Raw genomic sequence first — 18,951 nt, 5'->3', positions numbered from 1 at the left:
AACATATTACACGAGTCAGACACGATACCACAACAGAAAACACGATACCACAACAGAAAACACGATACCACAACAGAAAACAGGATACCACAACAGAAAACACGATACCACAACAGAAAACACGATACCACAACAGAAAAACACGATACCAGTACTATTTTTTCAGATAAATAAGCATTGTTTGACGTGTTATAATAATGACTTTACGCTTAACAACGAGACGGAACCATATCAAATTATTCTATTTCGTGCAATTCTTTTCTAGGAATTGTTTTACAAAACTGTTTTTTCTTTTAAATCTGAGCTGAAATCACACCGTTAAGATTTGATAGAAAACCTATGTATTAATCTCCTCTTCTGAAGTCTCCAATCAGAATTAACCAGTGGATTTGAACTCTATGAACTGTTGACGAAAAGTGCAAAGTTGAATTGTCAATTTATAAAATATCGTTTGTTTAAAAAATATTGGTAATTTTCCAGCTATGCATCTACATTTCTCTTGGTTTTCACACTTTCACTTAAAGAAGTTAATCAGCACGAGAATATTGATCACATTTATCTATTAGGCAAACGAACTCGATCTATTTCATTTGTCAATACAACTAAACATTTAAATTTCGTGTTACTAAAGGCGAAGTGTTACCTAGTATTAACTACAGATTAATCTTCTATAAGGGTGGGCACTCTGATCTGTCAGACAGATACATGTAAAAATGGAAAATGTATGACAATTTTAACAACGTGACCAAAATTTGTAATGTGAAGTGAGTGTGTCGGATTTATGTTCTGAATATGTTTGTTATTGCTTTTAAACTAACTTTTAAATTCACATACTTACAAATCTTGTAACAGGAAGGTGATGTGTTTTGGAATAAACTATTTGATTTGTGACTGGAGTATTTATATATTTCAACGACTCGTTATAATTTGTATTGTTACACCTGGAACCTGTTTTGTCTGTGTGATGTAATGTGGGCGTGTATGTAGTAATCTTGGTACTCTGTCGATTATGTCGAGTGTTGATCGTGTTCACTGAATGTTAATCTCCCGAACATGATGAGGTGAGAAGATTAACCATACCTCGCCCATCAATATTCTCACAATTTAACACCTGGTGTCAGATTTCTCCTGCTAAGTACATGCCACCGTTCTATTGTGACACACGTATGTTCCCCTACACATCGATCGTACAGTTAAAACATTTAATAATGATATAGACGGAGTATGGCGGTCAGTACAGCTTTTCCACATTGAATCAAATCAAATCGCATATATCATATCATACAACTTATCAATAAATTTCTTTATATTTGATTCTCATTTTCTTAATTTGTCTCCTGATTTAAGTAGTTTGGTCCCTGACAGGTCTGATGACGTCTCCTGATTTTGTAGTTTGGTCCCTGACAGGTCTGATGACGTCTCCTGATTTTGTAGTTTGGTCCCTGACAGGTCTGATGACGTCTCCTGATTTTGTAGTTTGGTTCCTGACAAACCAGTCTTATCTTGAATTGTTATTCATCATTAAACATATACAGCATCTTTGAATTTGCCTTTAAGATGTTTTTGTTATCAATTTCCGGTCATACTCTATCGATTTTGTATCAAACATAGTTCCGTGTCCATTCTTCTGAAGACTTCAATATCTCCATTGTTAATTTTGTTAAAGGTACAACACGGTTAAAACTGTTTGTGCTATTTGTTGGTTGTGGGTGTATTATAATTGTCCTGTTACGTTTCTATGCAATCCCGATGTCCAGTTTGATCATACAGTTAATTCGGGAAAACCCTCTCAAATGTAGAACTGATAAGATAGTTTTGAAAACGAGACAGTTCATTTTTAATGATTACATGTGATGGCGGAAGATATGGATTGACACCGTACATAAACACCTGTTTTTCGATACCTGAATTCGGTATGGACAAATAGACGTTGTTTTATAACTCAAATTAATAGTCAACGTTTCTGTTTGCTTTCTCGTTTGATATGTACCTATCTATCACGGTATGCCTCTTCAGTAAAATTCTGATTTTAACTTTCTACACATTTGGCCATTCTTTGATCTGCGGTTGACATTCTAACATTTTTTCAACCGCGACCGATTCATGTGGTAAGCCAATCTTGTTTACTGATGGGGTGTGTTGTGCGCATGCGTAATCATATATAATGCAAATATTTATATATACAGGCAGTTGATCAGGATTTTTGTTTATAATTGAAATGTATCAATTGACATGTTTATGGGCGTATTTCAGCAAAAACCAAAAGGTAATACACTTGATACGTGCAATAATGTTAAATACAGGAAAAAATCATTTTACCGTGATGTCCCAGTAAATTAAAAAAATATGGACGACGTTTTATCAAAATTTCGAGATAACGAAGATATTCTCACTTCCCTTTCGGAATCTTACTTTTCCCGGAGTATCAGGAATATAAGGTAGGATTTTGATACCTTAATCAAACAATTGTTACACACAATGAAATAAATAGATACGCGTTATTCAGTCCTTCACGTAATCGACATTTTCCGTGATTTATCGACATTTCCCGGCAGTACTTTTAACATAGTCTGTAGGTTAATTAAAAACCAACACACATTTTCTGATTAAGATAGCTGGCTGTGGCGGTAGCTGTATCCGGTGTCGGTAGCTATATCCGGTGTCGGTTTGAAGATTAGCCTCTAGCTCTAGATAGTTTGTAAGTAATAGTTCTACTTCCGGTCCTCTATTAATCAATAAAACTCACTCGTAATTTTAATGTAACATCTTAGACACTGTTTCAGTGAATTTAATACAGTCATCTTAAAATTATTCGTTTGTATGAAAAACATGATACGATTTTTCTTCTTCATTTTAGAAAAAGTTTATTGATAAATATATTTATTGCATTAGACAGCAGGCCGGAAGCCAGTAGAAGTCTTCTCATAATCTCCAATGGTCCAGATTGAATGGAGTGCGACTTTTTACAATAATTATTATTTGCAAAACATGTTCAAAGGGAAACAACTCTTCTAAAATGTTAAATACGAAATTGGCAGCATTGAAGAACCAATGTTATTGATTAACCATTTACCTATTTGATACACTTTTAATGCTAATTACAAAGGGTTTGGACCAGAGATTCCATAGCATGAAAACAGGGTTTCTCCTCAAGGTGAGCACTACAAGTAAAGGGGATAGGTGTTTGAAGTATAGACATAGGATTATCCTTATTGATTTTACAAATATTACATACAACAAAAATTTAGTGTTGTTTCCCACATAATGATAATTTATTTTAACAGGAAGTTTGAAATTACTTTTAAAGATGACAACATTCACCATTATACACATAAACTTGAATTCTGAAACGTCAATCAGTGAAAATGATAGCGATATAGTAACAAATACAATGACTATGGGAAGGTTGGAAACTTTGTTTGTTTCTTCCTGCCTTATCTACAGCCTTGTTTACATAAATTGTCTAATTAATTTTGATTAAACCTTTTTGTATTACACACCTGACAAAGGGGACAGATTTTAGTTCGTAGTGAATATTGTCAAACTGTAAGAGAGAAAGCGCCAATGTGTTTCTTTCAGCTAGATATCTTGTGGAAATCTAAGAGGAAATGACGCACTGTCTCAAGTGAGGTACCAGAGCCATAGAAAGGGTTATCACTCAGATGATCCTAATGAAGATCATGATTTAGCGAGGTCGTAGAGTTTCTTAATTTTTTTACGCAGGAATTTTTTTATTTGGAAAACACAGATAACATACTTTGGGAAACTAGTGGAGCTTTGCTGTTGGGAACAACCAACCAATTGAAAAAGAGACTTTTGACTTATGAAATGGCCCCTGTGTAGATTGAGCCACAGATCATTAAATGGCCCCTGTGTAGATTGAGCCACAGAAAAAAGTTTGGCCACCACTGATTGGCCAGTAAATTATGAAGTTCCAAAACAGGTATACATCCTGATAGGTAATAATTCATAAATGATGTTGATATAAATTTGGAAAGTCTGATTTGAGTCTTAGTTCAATATTCAAGTTCATATAATTAAAAGATGAAAAATTCAGAATTTTGAGAATTTTCACTGTGAAATTCATCCAGTTTCAAAATGGCCCCCTGGAACTCAACCCGAGCCCCCAATTCTTCATTTTCAGCATACCTACTGATAATTGTACGGTAACTTAAAAGATATTAATTCTCTGTTGAATCTTTCGGCAAAAAACCGTACTGGTGTGCAGTGATAATATCACAGTCTACAAGACGAATGTAAAGATATTTAAACATTTATGCCCCAGGGTCCTATGTTTATCCTCGTAAGAAAATAACATTTTCCTTGTAAACAACAACATGTAAATTACTATTTAAATAGATACAGAAATGTAATTTGATGTAAGCTGTCGTATACACTCAAATCGTACAAAAATACATCCTGCACTGTTATCCATGACGTAACTGTTATGGCAATATTCAGTTGGCAATTATTTCAAAAGGGCTATAAATATACCAGTAGATAGCCACAGTTGTAGATAAATTTCTTGCTAAGGCCCGGAATGTACACGTAAATGATAATTATATATTCTATTTTGATTGTGTTAAACGTCACCTGTATCTTGTCAGTAATATAAAGGATTTCCTAACAACACCTCTCATACATGAGAATAAAAGCATTCCTGTCAAGCGTCGCCGCACGTTCAGTACATTTCTGAACCATTGTGTCACTAACGTAATACCATTCCTCATCAATGGTGTTCTGTGGTGGTTCTGAAGGTGACATATTACATCTGTGAGAACTGTCCTCCCAAAACTTCCTAATGTCATCTTCAATTCGTTCCGGATCAATCCACGCAGTCAGGAGAAAGCTTTCACGGATAGCTGATGCATTCTGGGAGCTGGTTCTGACGTAGGCAGTGTAATGGCCGCCGTAAATCGACCCACTGTGACTGACGACTCCGAACAACTTAAACCAAGTTAAGGTCGTATTCCCGGACTGGATTAAAGATATGTTGGAGTGTATAAGTAAATAAGATGATACTTGATTTATCAATGTAATTTTTAGCAATCACATGGGCCAATGATTCCCTGTAACAACATTTTTGGAAGACAAAGTCTTCATTTACCAGAAATATTGAAAATCCGTACAGAATTTAAACGAAAATACTTTGTCTATCAAAATATTTTCGATACAAATGAAATAAAGACTTCATGAATCGATATATCAGGGTTTTTTTTTCTAATCGTAAAGTTATGTTTTTTCAGAACAAGTACGACGGAAGTGATACACCCTAGCCAAAAACTGCTAGAGCCGAAAACAATTAACACGCTGGTTAGTACAGTAAAATTACCTCATATTTCTGAAGAGCGGAAGAACAAAACGGTGCGACATTAAGGTACTTGGGATATGTGACCATCTTATCTATCTTCCGTAAACCTCCAAATCCGTCCTGTAACGGAAGTAATCAAGTGATACCAACTTTCGATCAAAGAATGATAATTTAAATCATGGTAGAAAGAGCTAAATCCTTTTGGCGCTTTAAATCGTGGTAGAAAAAAAAACTAAATCCTTTCTATACTATAAATAGTGATATAAAAAGCTAAATCCTTGTGGTGCTTTAAATCGTGGTAGAAAAAACTAAATCCTTTCTAAACTATAAATCGTGATATAAAAAGCTAAATCCTTGTGGCGCTTTAAATCTTGGTAGAAAAAAACTAAATCTTTTCTATACTATAAATCGTGGTATAAAAAAACTATATCCTTGTGGCGCTTTAAATCGCGGCAGAAAAAAACTTAATATTTTCTATACTATACATCGTGGTATAAAAAGCTAAATCTTTTCTTTATTTAAATCGTGGTAGAAAAAAAGCTAAATCCTTTCTATACTATCAATTGTGGTAGAGAAAGCTAAATCCTTTGGATACAAATAACTGTGGTAGAAAAATCTAAATTTTTTCTTACTTTGAATTATGATATAAACATCGAAGTTCTTTTTCAAACTAACCTTATCGTACTGTAGTTATCACTAGATAAATTGATGAACTCCAGATTGTGAAAACAAAATTAATGGATTTACGAGTAAAATGTATTGTTAACTTACTTTTTCTATTTTGTTGATGTGGGCAACAAATATCGGAGGAAGGCCGATTATCATCAGCTTCTTGTGCGTTTTTTTGCCTATGAAAAGAATTAAATTACTAATACCATATTGGAAATATTTTTCATTTGTATGTATACACCAGTACAACATGTTTTCACTATAATTATCGTTATTTCTTACTTGTTGATGTTGATATCATTTGTAATACAGACAGGCTTTTGCGCGAATGTTGAAGATAAATAGATTAGTTGAAATTTATTATCACAAGTAAAATGACTATTATGTTCAAATAAAATGTGGTTTCACAAAAGTGACAAGAAACAGTCGGAAATAATGATAAGCAAAACATGTTTAAAGGAACTTTTAGCATCAATACATTGTATCTGTATTCATGATTATATTGAATCACATGGAAAATATAACATTACCGCGTGCTGTTGGTGAATGGCAAATACGGCATCCGATCACTTCTTCATCCCAGATCTCCTCTTCTGTTAACTCATGCAGTCCTCTTTCGAGGTCAGTCGGGTCCTTCCTCATCATTTCCAAAGGCTGGTGTGGTATTATTTTCAATTGTTTTTCTTCGCAAGAATGCTCAGGAAAGACGCCTTGTAGTTGATTGTATCTTTCATTTCCAGGACTTTCAAGTCGTAGATCGGCGATATCCGTGGTCCCTTCACAAGTACTTCGAACATTTGTTCCTTTATTCATCATCTCCATCTTCTCAGCTGTAGAGTACATTGTTCCAGTACGTATTGCCTGATCGTCTGCTGAATCTACTTCCATTGATGTAATCTTACCTCTAACGTCACCTGTTTCTGTAAATTCCATTCCTTCTTCACGATTTTGTGTTCTTGTAAGTTTCTCTTCGTTTCCTGTACACCATGTTTCGTTCGTTGGACAATCGTTTGCTTCACTGGCATTCGTTGTTTTCCCGTCAATTGTTCCACTCTGTTCCCCTAGATTCCATTTGTCCAATTCAATCTTTTGTCCCTCTGTGCGTTCATAACTTTCATATTGTCCCTGTTTCAGAAAAATGAAAGTAATGAAGGAACGATTCAGCATGGTTAACGTTGTCGATTAAAGTTTATAAGGTTAACGTTGTCAGTTGTATTTCTTTTCTTAGCATCACAAATCTATTATCGATGTTTAAGAAGATTAACTCTGTATTGATATAAGAAAACTGTACCTACATGTATGGATAATGATACTTGAGCTCCAGCGTTACCATTGTCCAGATGTTCAATGATATCCTGATAGACATCTTGTTCAATAGATTTCCTTTGCATATCTATGCCTGTCATTGATTCAGTTTTCTGTAAACGTACATACAATTGTTATGACAAGGTAAGGAAACTAACATTTTTATGACGCCCGATCAGTCAGCATGCACGTACAGTTCTTGATTTGATCAAATCCTATTAAATTAATCAATTTTCAATGTATGGCCACGGAGCGTAATGTTAACACTCTTATTCAAGAATGTGTTTTCGTGTATACCGACTTTTACAACCTTTTTTTGCGGACATTTGAGATGAGAATCTATAAGTTATCCGGGTACTTAAGTGTGAAAAGTATGTTCGAGATTGCTTACAAAACACGCGACGTTCATTTAATATTATAAGATATGCAAAGAATAACCGTTTAGTAACAACTTCTACGTGTATTAATGTGTACCGGTTGTGGAAGGTCAGGTACTGGGACGCTGACACTGGTAAATCGCTGGAACGTCAGCTCCACCTGCAAAAGAACATTAGAAAAACACCTAGCTTCAATTATTCATAACCCGCCTGACTGTCACGTTATTTGTATTAGATTATGTAATATTATGCACAAATGAAGATCTACATTCTTTTATTTTCCATAAATCACAACTTTGTGCTCTCTATTCACTCTAAGGACGTGGATTTTGCATGCAAAGTTTTGTCATTTATACCGACCGTAAATACCATACCAAGAACCATGTCGTACAAATGTAAACGAATGAATAGATTTTAATTCCAAGATATCCTCATGGAGTTTTATGTATGAAACTATTCCGTATATAAAAGTAAAAATAGACTCACGTGTTCACAGGACTCGTAAAACCACACTGTGACGAACGTGCCTCCTACAAGTCTCGATACTTTCGATTTGCACATCAGGATTTCATTTTCTACAACAGCAATTGAATGGCATTGTGTATAACAATGTATCCTTGAAAAAACATGACAACATAATCATAATCCAAACTATAATTCAATAAAACCAGAACAAAATATGATCAAAAGAAAGATTTTACATGGAGACTCTTGGAAAAGTACAGGGAAAGTAAGACCATGTGTTCCGGAAAACTGAGCGTCTTCTGCTTCATCGACGACATCCGCCATGTAAACGTTGGTCAATTCAAGTAAAGTCACATTCTCATGTGAAAACAAGGTATACAACAATGGAACCAACAGGCAAACTGAAGAGCATCAAACACCTCCAGCTTCATATCACACAACGAAATAGAATGTATCCCAATGTTTATCTAATAGTTTGGTGCTGTAGTAGGAACGCGCTTGTCTATCACTCGACAGCCAGACACTTCGCTCGCAATAGTAAATGATGAAGTGGATCTATCTAGATATACAGTAATCATACATTAAATTACCTTAGTCGTCTTTTACTGTTGAATTATTAACACATGATCAGGTAATAACTGATAAGGTATTTGAAATCGGTATCGAAGAAAATGAAACATATTTACCTGTCAACTTCCTTGAGCCAGCCTGCTGCAATAGATAAGAGATTCATAAGATGGGTTTTACTCTCATCTTCAATTAAAAAAATTGTCAGGATATATATGATAACCAAAAATATAAAATATTCAGCTGAAAAGTATTTAAATCATCATTACATTTAAAAACATTGTAAAATATTGCACGAAAAACACTCTGATAAATAGCAAATTTCATACGAATAATGTTATAGTTTAGTCCACTAATAAATTTAACATCATCATGAAACTATTTAGCGGTTCCCCGACAAGTCAGTGATGCTAGGGGCCTGAATTCTGAAGCCCGAGAATCGACTGAGGATATGGCAGAGTCCGGATGGAATGATGTACCGATGACCTAATTCAATCAGTTCCGTAATTACCATATATCTTCCTGGACTATGGTTGGAAGGCAGAAATCTACAAGGATACTGGGAAAATAGATAAAGTGTCAACTGCATATGGAGAAATATTTGCAGTTGTAAGGTTCTTGTTAAACATTATAATAAAAAAACTTTGTTTATTTTACAATAGGTTTTTCCAACCCATATTAATCACTCTTGTTGGCCCGGATGGAAGCGCGCGAGGTGTCTGAGAGCGTTACCACTGCGCCACCCGACCACCCTCGCCACCCGACCACCCTGTTTAACATTGTGGTAGAATAACGTTTGAAATGCCATGCTTTTCATCACCCATTTCTATTTTCGATGAAATATTTTTTTTTAATTTTCAGCAGTTTTCAGACTTTGGGTTTTAGAATTTTCGGCAGTTTTCAGATCTAGAGTTTTTAGAATTTTCGGCAGTTTTCAGATCTAGAGTTTTTAGAATTTTCAGCAGTTTTCAGACTTTGGGTTTTAGAATTTTCGGCAGTTTTCAGATCTAGAGTTTTTAGAATTTTCGGCAGTTTTCAGATCTAGAGTTTTTAGAATTTTCAGCAGTTTTCAGACTTTGGGTTTTAGAATTTTCGGCAGTTTTCAGACCTTTGGTTTCTAGAATTTTCAGCAATTTTCAGACGTAGTTTATAACTATCTCACACAGACGACGACACTTCAATATCAATGGCTTGTCATCCTCGTGTTATACCGAGCCTTATGTATAGTACCTTGAAAGACAATACTCTCGCCTCATCTTCCAATCCGCTAATCAGGGTGTTGTACATCTCGAAACTGTCTTGTTGTTGATGCCCATTAAACTGGTCATTGCTTAAAATAACAATATAATACCCCGCGATATATATATATATATCTTCTAAAACATAAGGATAGATGATAATTTTACAGCATTATATATCTTAATAAAACTATTTTATACTTTTACCATTTGATCATTGTACACACCACATTATTTTATATAGACAAATATAACATGGACAAGTTCCTACACCGTTATCATACTAACGGTTTACACTACTATTGACGACAACTTCAGGTGCTGGTAACTGATGTGTATATTTTGTGAGTTTATTGACAGATAAATGCTGAAAAGTGGCACACTTTAGATATACTTGTTATCAGTTTAACCTTACTTGATCTTGAAATATTTATTTATTTTTTATTTTGTAGCATCCAGGTTTTAGAACGGCTATACTATCCGGAAGATCAGATATCACTTTTTAACTTCTCGTAAATGACTAAACGTATAATTATGACTTGCTTCAATAAACATGCTTACAGTTTCCTGGCCCTCTGTAGGATAGTACGTGGGATATCGTGATGTACCATCCGAGCACTGTTTGATGAGTTTGATGAGTGAACCTTGTTGAGAAGCAGAAACAGCCCTGCCGATAGATTGGCATGGCTTAAATCGTCTTTCTATTAAATACAATCAATATGATAAGCCATCTTATCTACAGATCAATATTTTTTTAAATTTGTTTTGTCTACGGTTTCCACGTAAATACAAGCAAAAAGCAGTTTACATTCAAAACACAAAAGACGATGCCCGCAGTTTCTAACAACAAAACCGAAACACTCAGTCAAAAGACACATTCAGCAGATACTTCCTTATAAAACAGTACATGGTATCAGTTTTTTTTTTAAATTTCAAAACACCATCATCATCATCATCATCGTCGTCGTCGTCGTCATCATCATCATCGTCACCATCATCATCATCATCCGGCTTTGATAATAATTTGATAATGATGACCACTGTCATCATGTACCATCATTATCAGCATTATGCACCATAAATCAATTAATTTTGATATTTTTTCTAAATAAATATTTACCATTTCCTTGTCCTCTACTGATTTCGTGACTTGCTCTGCGAGCTGTTGTCCTATCAATGGTGTCCAGCTCAACACCTACAAAATGCGATAGAAATAGGTGTAAAGTTTGGCTTTCTGATTATGAAAATGATCATCTTGATTCATCGTCGATAAAAACTTTCAACAAAGTTTATCGAGCATGGTATCCGCTTTAAAAAATGTCTTCATAGTCAATACGAAATAAAAAATGATGATGTTCTTCATTACATCCGAGTTTGCTAACAAAAATCGCATATCTGTATAACTGGTTGGTTTGGTGTCGTTATTTTCCAGTGATGACAAGTCATAGGCGGTTGAAAAATTTCGCCGTCATCAAGCAATGCCGACAGGATATATATTTCATGCTATCACTGATATGAATGGTTCTCCAACCAAATTTCCTCTTCTCATCTACGTTTCGGTCATTCTTCACACCACTTATCTACGTTTTCAGATTTATTTACTTAGTTTTGTATTATTTGTAAACATGTCATTTATCGCGAAGATTGACTTAAATCGTCCACATATATGACGAATGCAGAGATAACAGCATTAAAGAGAAGCATACCATCACCATGCTATAAAAAACGAAGACTCCGCATGTTTTACAAATTTACATCTAATATCAATCTTGTTAGCCCAGATGAAGACCTTACAGTGAATTCGGAATACCCAAGGAAATCCACGTGGTCGTGCAGATGCCTCCATACATTTTTTACGTCCGATCGAGAAATCGAAGCCTGGTATACTAGATAAAAGGCGAGCGGAATACTGCGCCAGTACAGCGATCAAACAACCAATGATATAAGATCAAAAATGATTAAAGTCTGATTGTACGAAACGTAATACCACCTGTAGAAGCGAATTCAGGTAACACGTGTTGCCCAGGTTTGGTATTCCCTGCAAAGTTAAATGAGCAATTTTGGTTACAAGTATCATTGACAAACATTAATGAAATCAGTTTTAGTGGAATCAACGTTTGTGAGGTAAAATACTTATTCATAGAAAAGACACATGCAATGGTATTTCATGACTTTTATGTCAAAGGAAAGATACTTCTAAATCAGCTGCTTACATCGACCATTTTATCACAACGAAACCAACAGAAACAGCTGTATGATAAGTGTGCTGATTACAATGCCCTTTTGCGAATTTTCAATTTCTGGATAGCGACACCCTGCATTCCCAAACTTACGTGTTTACATGTCTTAGTTTATTCGATATTCAAGTACTTGTTCCCGATAACACGATGGTAACTGATAAATAAACCTCATGACACAGATTTCGAGAGATGAAGGCCGAATATGATTATGTAGGAGTTTTACGGTCGTCATAGTGATCTCATAGGGAAAATTATTTTTCCTTTTATGATATGAAGTCAGACGCGTTTAATGATCGATATTTTGCATGGTGGTTCCATGTTATTTACCTTGTTCTCAATTGGTAACATGACATTACTACTAGGATTGACAAAGAATTACATGGCAGGGGTCGTTGATGAAGCAGAAGACACTTACTCTTCCGGAACATGTGATCTAATTTTCCTTGTACTTTTTCAGGAGTCTCTTTATAAATCTGTTGTGTTTATATGTAGATCTATTGACATCGCATTGGAATTAGGATTATATTGACAAGACGTTATTTTCTTTGTTTTTGTTTTAATATTTCATGATCGGCATTGCCAAGAAAGTCATGTTTCCATTTGTATTTATACAAGCTTACAAGTCTCATATAAAGTAAAAAAAAAACTTTGACTATAGAATCACTTACTGCTGGTATACATTGAGGTTTGTTATATCCAAGTTCCATCCATTTCCTGACTTCTGCACGGAATTTCTGAGATATCAAAAAATATTGGTTTAAATAAACAGTAATCCACAAACAGTACGCATTTCAAAAATCGTGTTAAAGATACACATATGAATAGAAAGTTTCAATGTATTGTAAATCTGTTGGCTCTTCCAGCAAACGTTAGTGGTGCTCTTGGCCTAAAGTGTTGAAAGCCAGAAAGATGGAGATAACACTTAGCTATAGTTAAAAGAAATCTATAACTTTCTATATTAGATTACTGCAAGAGAATGTCATTGTATATACAATACCACTATCACGCTGAATTATAATATGACTCGTGTAATATACAAATGACCATTAATAACTACTAAGCGTCAGGGAACTTTGGAGAGTGATTTTCAGATGATATCAAAACAATATCTGTATCATTAACTTTACTCACTCTGTACATTTCCTGTTTTCTTTTCTGTCTTTCCTCCTGTTTTCTTCTCTCTGCCTGTTGTTTACTTTCCTCCTGTTTTCTTCTCTCTGCCTGTTGTTTACTTTCCTCCTGTTTTCTTCTCTCTGCCTGTTGTTTACTTTCCTCCTGTTTTCTTCTCTCTGCCTGTTGTTTACCTTCCTCCTGTTTTCTTCTCTCTGCCTGTTGTTTACTTTCCTCCTCTTTTCTTCTCTCTGCCTGTTGTTTACTTTCCTCCTCTTTTCTTCTCTTGGCCTGTTTTTCACTTTCCACTGCCCATTTCCTTTTCACGGCCGAATTTTGCCTTTCCCCTTCCTGTTTTATTGCGACGAAATGTATGAAATTAACGTTTGAATAAAAGCAAAATGATGAAGCTATACATTTCATATCGATACAGGTAAACATTCAATACACGTTTCTTTAAAGAAGTCTTTGTACCTTACAACCGGCTTCTTCCCTTTTAACTTCGCCATCTTCACACGTCAGGTCATGTTTTCTCTTCCTTTTCTGTATGTCGATTTCAATATGAAAACATGTATTTCTCTCAGCGGTGTTCTATTTCAGCCCAAAATCAGATATAAGAATGAAATGTATAACTTGTAACTAGTTAAGACAGGAAAAAAATTGTTGAATGATAATATTTCATGAGAGTGTATTCACAGAAGTCATACACTATATATAAGATATAATAACAAATTCTAGACAGAAACAAATCTAAAACAACGTTGATATGTGGTTAATTAATAGACTGATACATCAGTCTGTACAATATCATTTCTTGTGTATATTTTACAATTTTGTTACGAGAGTTACTAATTGAATAAAACTCTTAGTTGGGAATGATGATGATAGTCGTTGGCTCATCTTTCTGAATCTTGCATGAAACTTTTCTCAGACATATAAAACATGTTACATTTGTACTGCAGTAAGAAACGACATTTGATCTGAACGGGGAACTAGATATCATTATACGCATGAACCTTTGATGCCATCGTTTGGCAAAAATATGTTGGTGATTATTATAGGAATATAAATTAAATTCAATAAAGCGTGAAAAATCTTAATTCCAGCATTGTCTTCGGGTCCTCCTGTAACATATATATCTTATTCACCTACTTTTGATATCAAATATTAACATAATTTACTGTTTCTCGACGTCGGTTTGGGGGCTTAGTTAAAAAAATTGTTATTATTAAAAAATCATGTTATTCTGTCGCTTTTAGATGTATTGCTACACTACGACAATAAAGAAAATACTAGCACATCAACAGAGTATTAATTCAAACTCGAATTCGGTTAAATCAGGCATATATGACAGTTTACACAAAGAAAATTTGACAAGGTGTTTCGAAAAGGTAAGTGTGTTCAATCTTGATAAATCCAAGTTAACAATGTTATGTTCCCAAATGTTATGCAACAAAGGAATTACAAGGCATACTACAGGGCAGCAATTTCTTCCGACACCTGGTGGGGAAATACGAAGGACAAGGTCTATGACATTCTTTCTACTGAAAGAAAATACGTAACCAATATCAATGTATCAGAGAGAAGACAGAAATTCAATTATCAAAGAACTTCTATGATTGGTCAAATATGTGATAAAATGAAATTTGAAACAAGTTACCGTGTCAGGTTCTGCGGTCGTCTGCCTTTTCCCTCCTTGGTTTTGCATACCGATGTCCTGTTTTAAGTGGAAGCGTCAACTATATTACACGCTAACACGATAATGTTATACACTATGCTTAACCAAAGTATGAACAAGTCATTGAAGCGAAATGCGATCACGTTATGGGTGTATACACGTTACGCATGAATGACCTCTTTTGAAATGTAAATTTATTCAATAAATTTATCACATCGATTTTAGATACGTAGTCAATGTCAGTGTAACTGGGTTTGTTACATACTGTTACATACGTAGTCAATGTCAGTGTAACTTGGTTTGTTACGTATTGTTACATACGTAGTCAATGTCAGTGTAACTGGGTTTGTTACGTATTGTTACATACGTAGTCAATGTCAGTGTAACTGGGTTTGTTACGTTTTGTTACATACGTTAGTCAATGACAGTGTAACTGGGTTTGTTACGTATTGTTACATACGTAGTCAGTGTCAGTGTAACTGGGTTTGTTACGTATTGTTACATACGTAGTCAGTGTCAGTGTAACTGGGTTTGTTACGTATTGTTACCTACGTAGTCAGTGTCGGTGTAACTGGGTTTGTTACCTACGTAGTCAATGTCAGTGTAACTTGGTTTGTTACGTATTGTTACATACGTAGTCAATGTCAGTGTAACTGGGTTTGTTACCTACGTAGTCAATGTCGGTGTAACTGGGTTTGTTACGTATTGTTACCTACGTAGTCAATGACAGTGTAACTGGGTTTGTTACGTATTGTTACATAATCGATAATATTGCCATATTTCAATTAAAATGAATGACTCTACCCGATGTTTCTCGCTGATTTCATCATCCTCTTCCTTATGTGCCTGTTTATGTTTCTTAGTCTGTTCTCCATTACCCTCTTTGGCCTGTGTGTATTTCTCGTCATTACTGTTTGGAATCTATTCAACCATAATAACGTGTTAATAAATTAACAATGAAAAAAAAATTGTGAATGGGATAAGACAAGTATCACCAAACTTAGACAAGTAACACCAATCTTAGACAAGTAACACCAATCTTAGATAAGTTACATACCTCAGACAAGTAACACCAAACTTAGACAAGTAACACAAACCTTAGACAAGTAACACCAAACTTAGACAAGTAACACAAACCTTAGACAAGTAACACCAACCTTAAACAAGTAACACCAAACTTAGACAAGTAACACCTACCTTAGACAAGTAACACCAAGCTTAGACAAGTAACACCTACCTTAGACAAGTAACACCAAATTTAGACAAGTAACACAAACCTTAGACAAGTAACACCAACCTTAGACAAGTAACACCAAACTTAGACAAGTAACACCAAACTTAGACAAGTAACACCTACCTTAGACAAGTAACACCAAGCTTAGACAAGTAACACAAACCTTAGACAAGTAACACCAAACTTAGACAAGTAACACAAACCTTAGACAAGTAACACCAACCTTAGACAAGTAACACCAACCTTAGACAAGTAACACCAAACTTAGACAAGTAACACCTACCTTAGACAAGTAACACAAACCTTAGACAAGTAACACCAACCTTAGACAAGTAACACCAAACGTAGACAAGTAACACCAAACTTAGACAAGTAACACCAAACTTAGACAAGTAACACCAATCTTAAATAAGTTACATACCTTAGACAAGTAACACCGATCTTAGATAAGTAACACCAATCTTAGATAAGTAACACAAACTTAAACAAGTAACACCAATCTTAGAATAGTAACACCAAACTTAGACAAGTAACACCTAACTTAGACAAGTAACACCAAACTTAGACAAGTAACACCAATCTTAGATAAGTAACACCAATCTTAGATAAGTAACACCAATCTTAGATAAGTAACACCTACCTTAGACAAGTAACACCAAACTTAGACAAGTAACACAAACTTAAACAAGTAACACCAATCTTAGAATAGTAACACCAAACTTAGACAAGTAACACAAACCTTAGACAAGTAACACCAACCTTAGAAAAGTTACACCAACCTTAGACTTTGAGGACTGTTTGTCACTGGTCCCATTCTGTGTGTTCCAAGCAGAATTTCGTTTTCGTTTCTAAAAATGAGGGGTGTGTGCGGTACGTTATTAGTTTTACAGTAATGAAAACAGTCCGTAATATTTTATTTTAAGTAAGCAGAAAGTATATACAAACAATTTCCCTCCGCATTTTTGGTGTAGCATAAAGCAACAAGTTATCAGCAAGTCATTGGTCCATTTGATAGATTATGTGTAGGATATACTTTTGTGAGGTCCAAAAAGAAAGCGAAAGTTGAAAGGTCCCAAAACGAAAACGAAAGTTGAAAGGTCGCAAAACGAAAGCGGAAGTTGAAATGATCAGAATCAATTTTTTGACCTCTCATACATGACTAATAGTTCAACATTATACGGTATTACGTTGATCATTTACCATAAGGTCGTATTTCATCTACTCAGCAAAATCAATGAATAAAGTCTATTTACCTGTAGAAATGATGAAATATCGATAAAAAATGCAGAATTGACTAAAGTGAAATAGTATATTACTAATGGAATGATTTCTTTCTCCACGACAGGATGACACGTCATCATTTCTCATATATTTATACCTATGTTTTCAACTTTCGTTTCTCGTTACGTTATCTTGACTGTGTTATCTTAAAATTTCCATTCGACCACATATATCAAATATATACAAATATAAAAATAAACGGAACAACATTATTATTGGACCAGTATCCTTAATATCATCATGATTTATAAAACAATGTTTTAGTACTTACTTTCGAAAATTCTCCGTTTTCTTTGCAACAAAAGTACACAATCACCAGCAATAGCACCACGACACCTAGTAGACATAAGTTAAAATCCTTCTGTGGTATAGAGGTATCTGTAGGCCTGGTTACTGTATTGTTATCATAGAAACTGCTTGGTGGTGCCACAGTCTGAACATTTTGATAAAAGGTGTTCGGAAAGATGAAATCGTCATTCATGTCGCACTGAAGTGTCTTATAATCTTTTTTAACGAACCATGAATAAAAATCACTCGTCCACCTTTCTATCCAAGTCCAGACTTCGATTAAAACAGTGGCGAAACTGCACAATGGCGATATCAACGTCTGTGGAATATTCACAATCCAGTTAAAATCACGTGGTATTAGAAGACTCTCCCAGGCACGTAAACTCACGAGACTGTACCCAGGTAGACCATAAAAGGAAGGAACGTGCTCATCATTGCTCGCTATGAAAGTTATTAGCAGAATAATCCGACACAAGAAGGCGAGTATAGTTGACACCATCACTGCACGTAAACCAAAAGTGAAAGTAGAATATCCACGTCTTCACAATCCAGTTATAAATAGATTTAAGGTCAGAGTTAATCTTATTTACTCAATGAATTACTTTTAAACGTTCTGTTACCTTGAAATAAAGATCAAGGCATATACAAATATCAGGGTTCAATAAGTACTAAACTCTGACATCTTTAAAATCTTGTCCCGATTACTGATTATGTCGTGTTTCACACGAAGCACTAATACTGTCACTAATATTTGTTTTCATCATCCTCGTTAGTTTTTGGCTTATTTAACCTCAACATATTCATTATTCAAACGATTCCATAGAAGGTACAACAAAATCTATAACAACGGATTGGAGAGAAATTTTGTCTATAAATAGAATTTTTTAACAAAACAGCGAAACCTACGTGTCACACTAAATATATCTCATATACACCCGGTACACATGTCACTGTATACGTGTCACCCTAAATACGTCTCACATACACACACCCGGTACACATGTCACTCTATACGTGTCACCCTAAATACGTCTCACACACACTCGGTACACATGTCACTGTATACGTGTCACACTAAACACGTCTCACACACACCCGGTACACATGTCACTGTACACGTGTCACACTAAACACGTCTCACACACACCCGGTACACATGTCACTGTATACGTGTCACACTAATTACAT

The 18,951-nt window shown here is 34.9% G+C and overlaps 2 protein-coding genes across 2 annotated transcripts; both read right to left on the bottom strand.

The window, feature by feature from the left end:
* Nucleotides 1-4,623: 4,623 nt before the first annotated feature.
* On the bottom strand, nt 4,624-6,868 carry LOC132551524 (ubiquitin carboxyl-terminal hydrolase 16-like). Its single transcript, XM_060215675.1, has 4 exons — nt 6,511-6,868; nt 6,083-6,159; nt 5,333-5,431; nt 4,624-4,977 (listed from the first exon to the last, which is right to left on the bottom strand). Exons 1-4 carry the CDS (start codon nt 6,866-6,868, stop codon nt 4,624-4,626), a joined length of 888 nt encoding a protein of 295 aa, XP_060071658.1.
* An 858-nt stretch (nt 6,869-7,726) lies between these two features.
* LOC132551523 (uncharacterized) lies at nt 7,727-17,956 on the bottom strand. Its single transcript, XM_060215674.1, has 9 exons — nt 17,747-17,956; nt 15,765-15,881; nt 13,304-13,633; nt 12,841-12,906; nt 11,053-11,127; nt 10,541-10,633; nt 8,814-8,838; nt 8,149-8,237; nt 7,727-7,822 (listed from the first exon to the last, which is right to left on the bottom strand). Exons 1-9 carry the CDS (start codon nt 17,954-17,956, stop codon nt 7,727-7,729), a joined length of 1,101 nt encoding a protein of 366 aa, XP_060071657.1.
* Between the last annotated feature and the right edge of the window lie 995 nt (nt 17,957-18,951).

Source organism: Ylistrum balloti, unplaced genomic scaffold (assembly GCF_031769215.1).
Source record: "Ylistrum balloti isolate Yb309-2 unplaced genomic scaffold, AGI_CSIRO_Ybal_v1 Utg370204, whole genome shotgun sequence".
In the NCBI taxonomy this organism is placed as follows: domain Eukaryota; kingdom Metazoa; phylum Mollusca; class Bivalvia; order Pectinida; family Pectinidae; genus Ylistrum; species Ylistrum balloti.
This window is presented reverse-complemented; position numbering and strand designations above follow the sequence as displayed.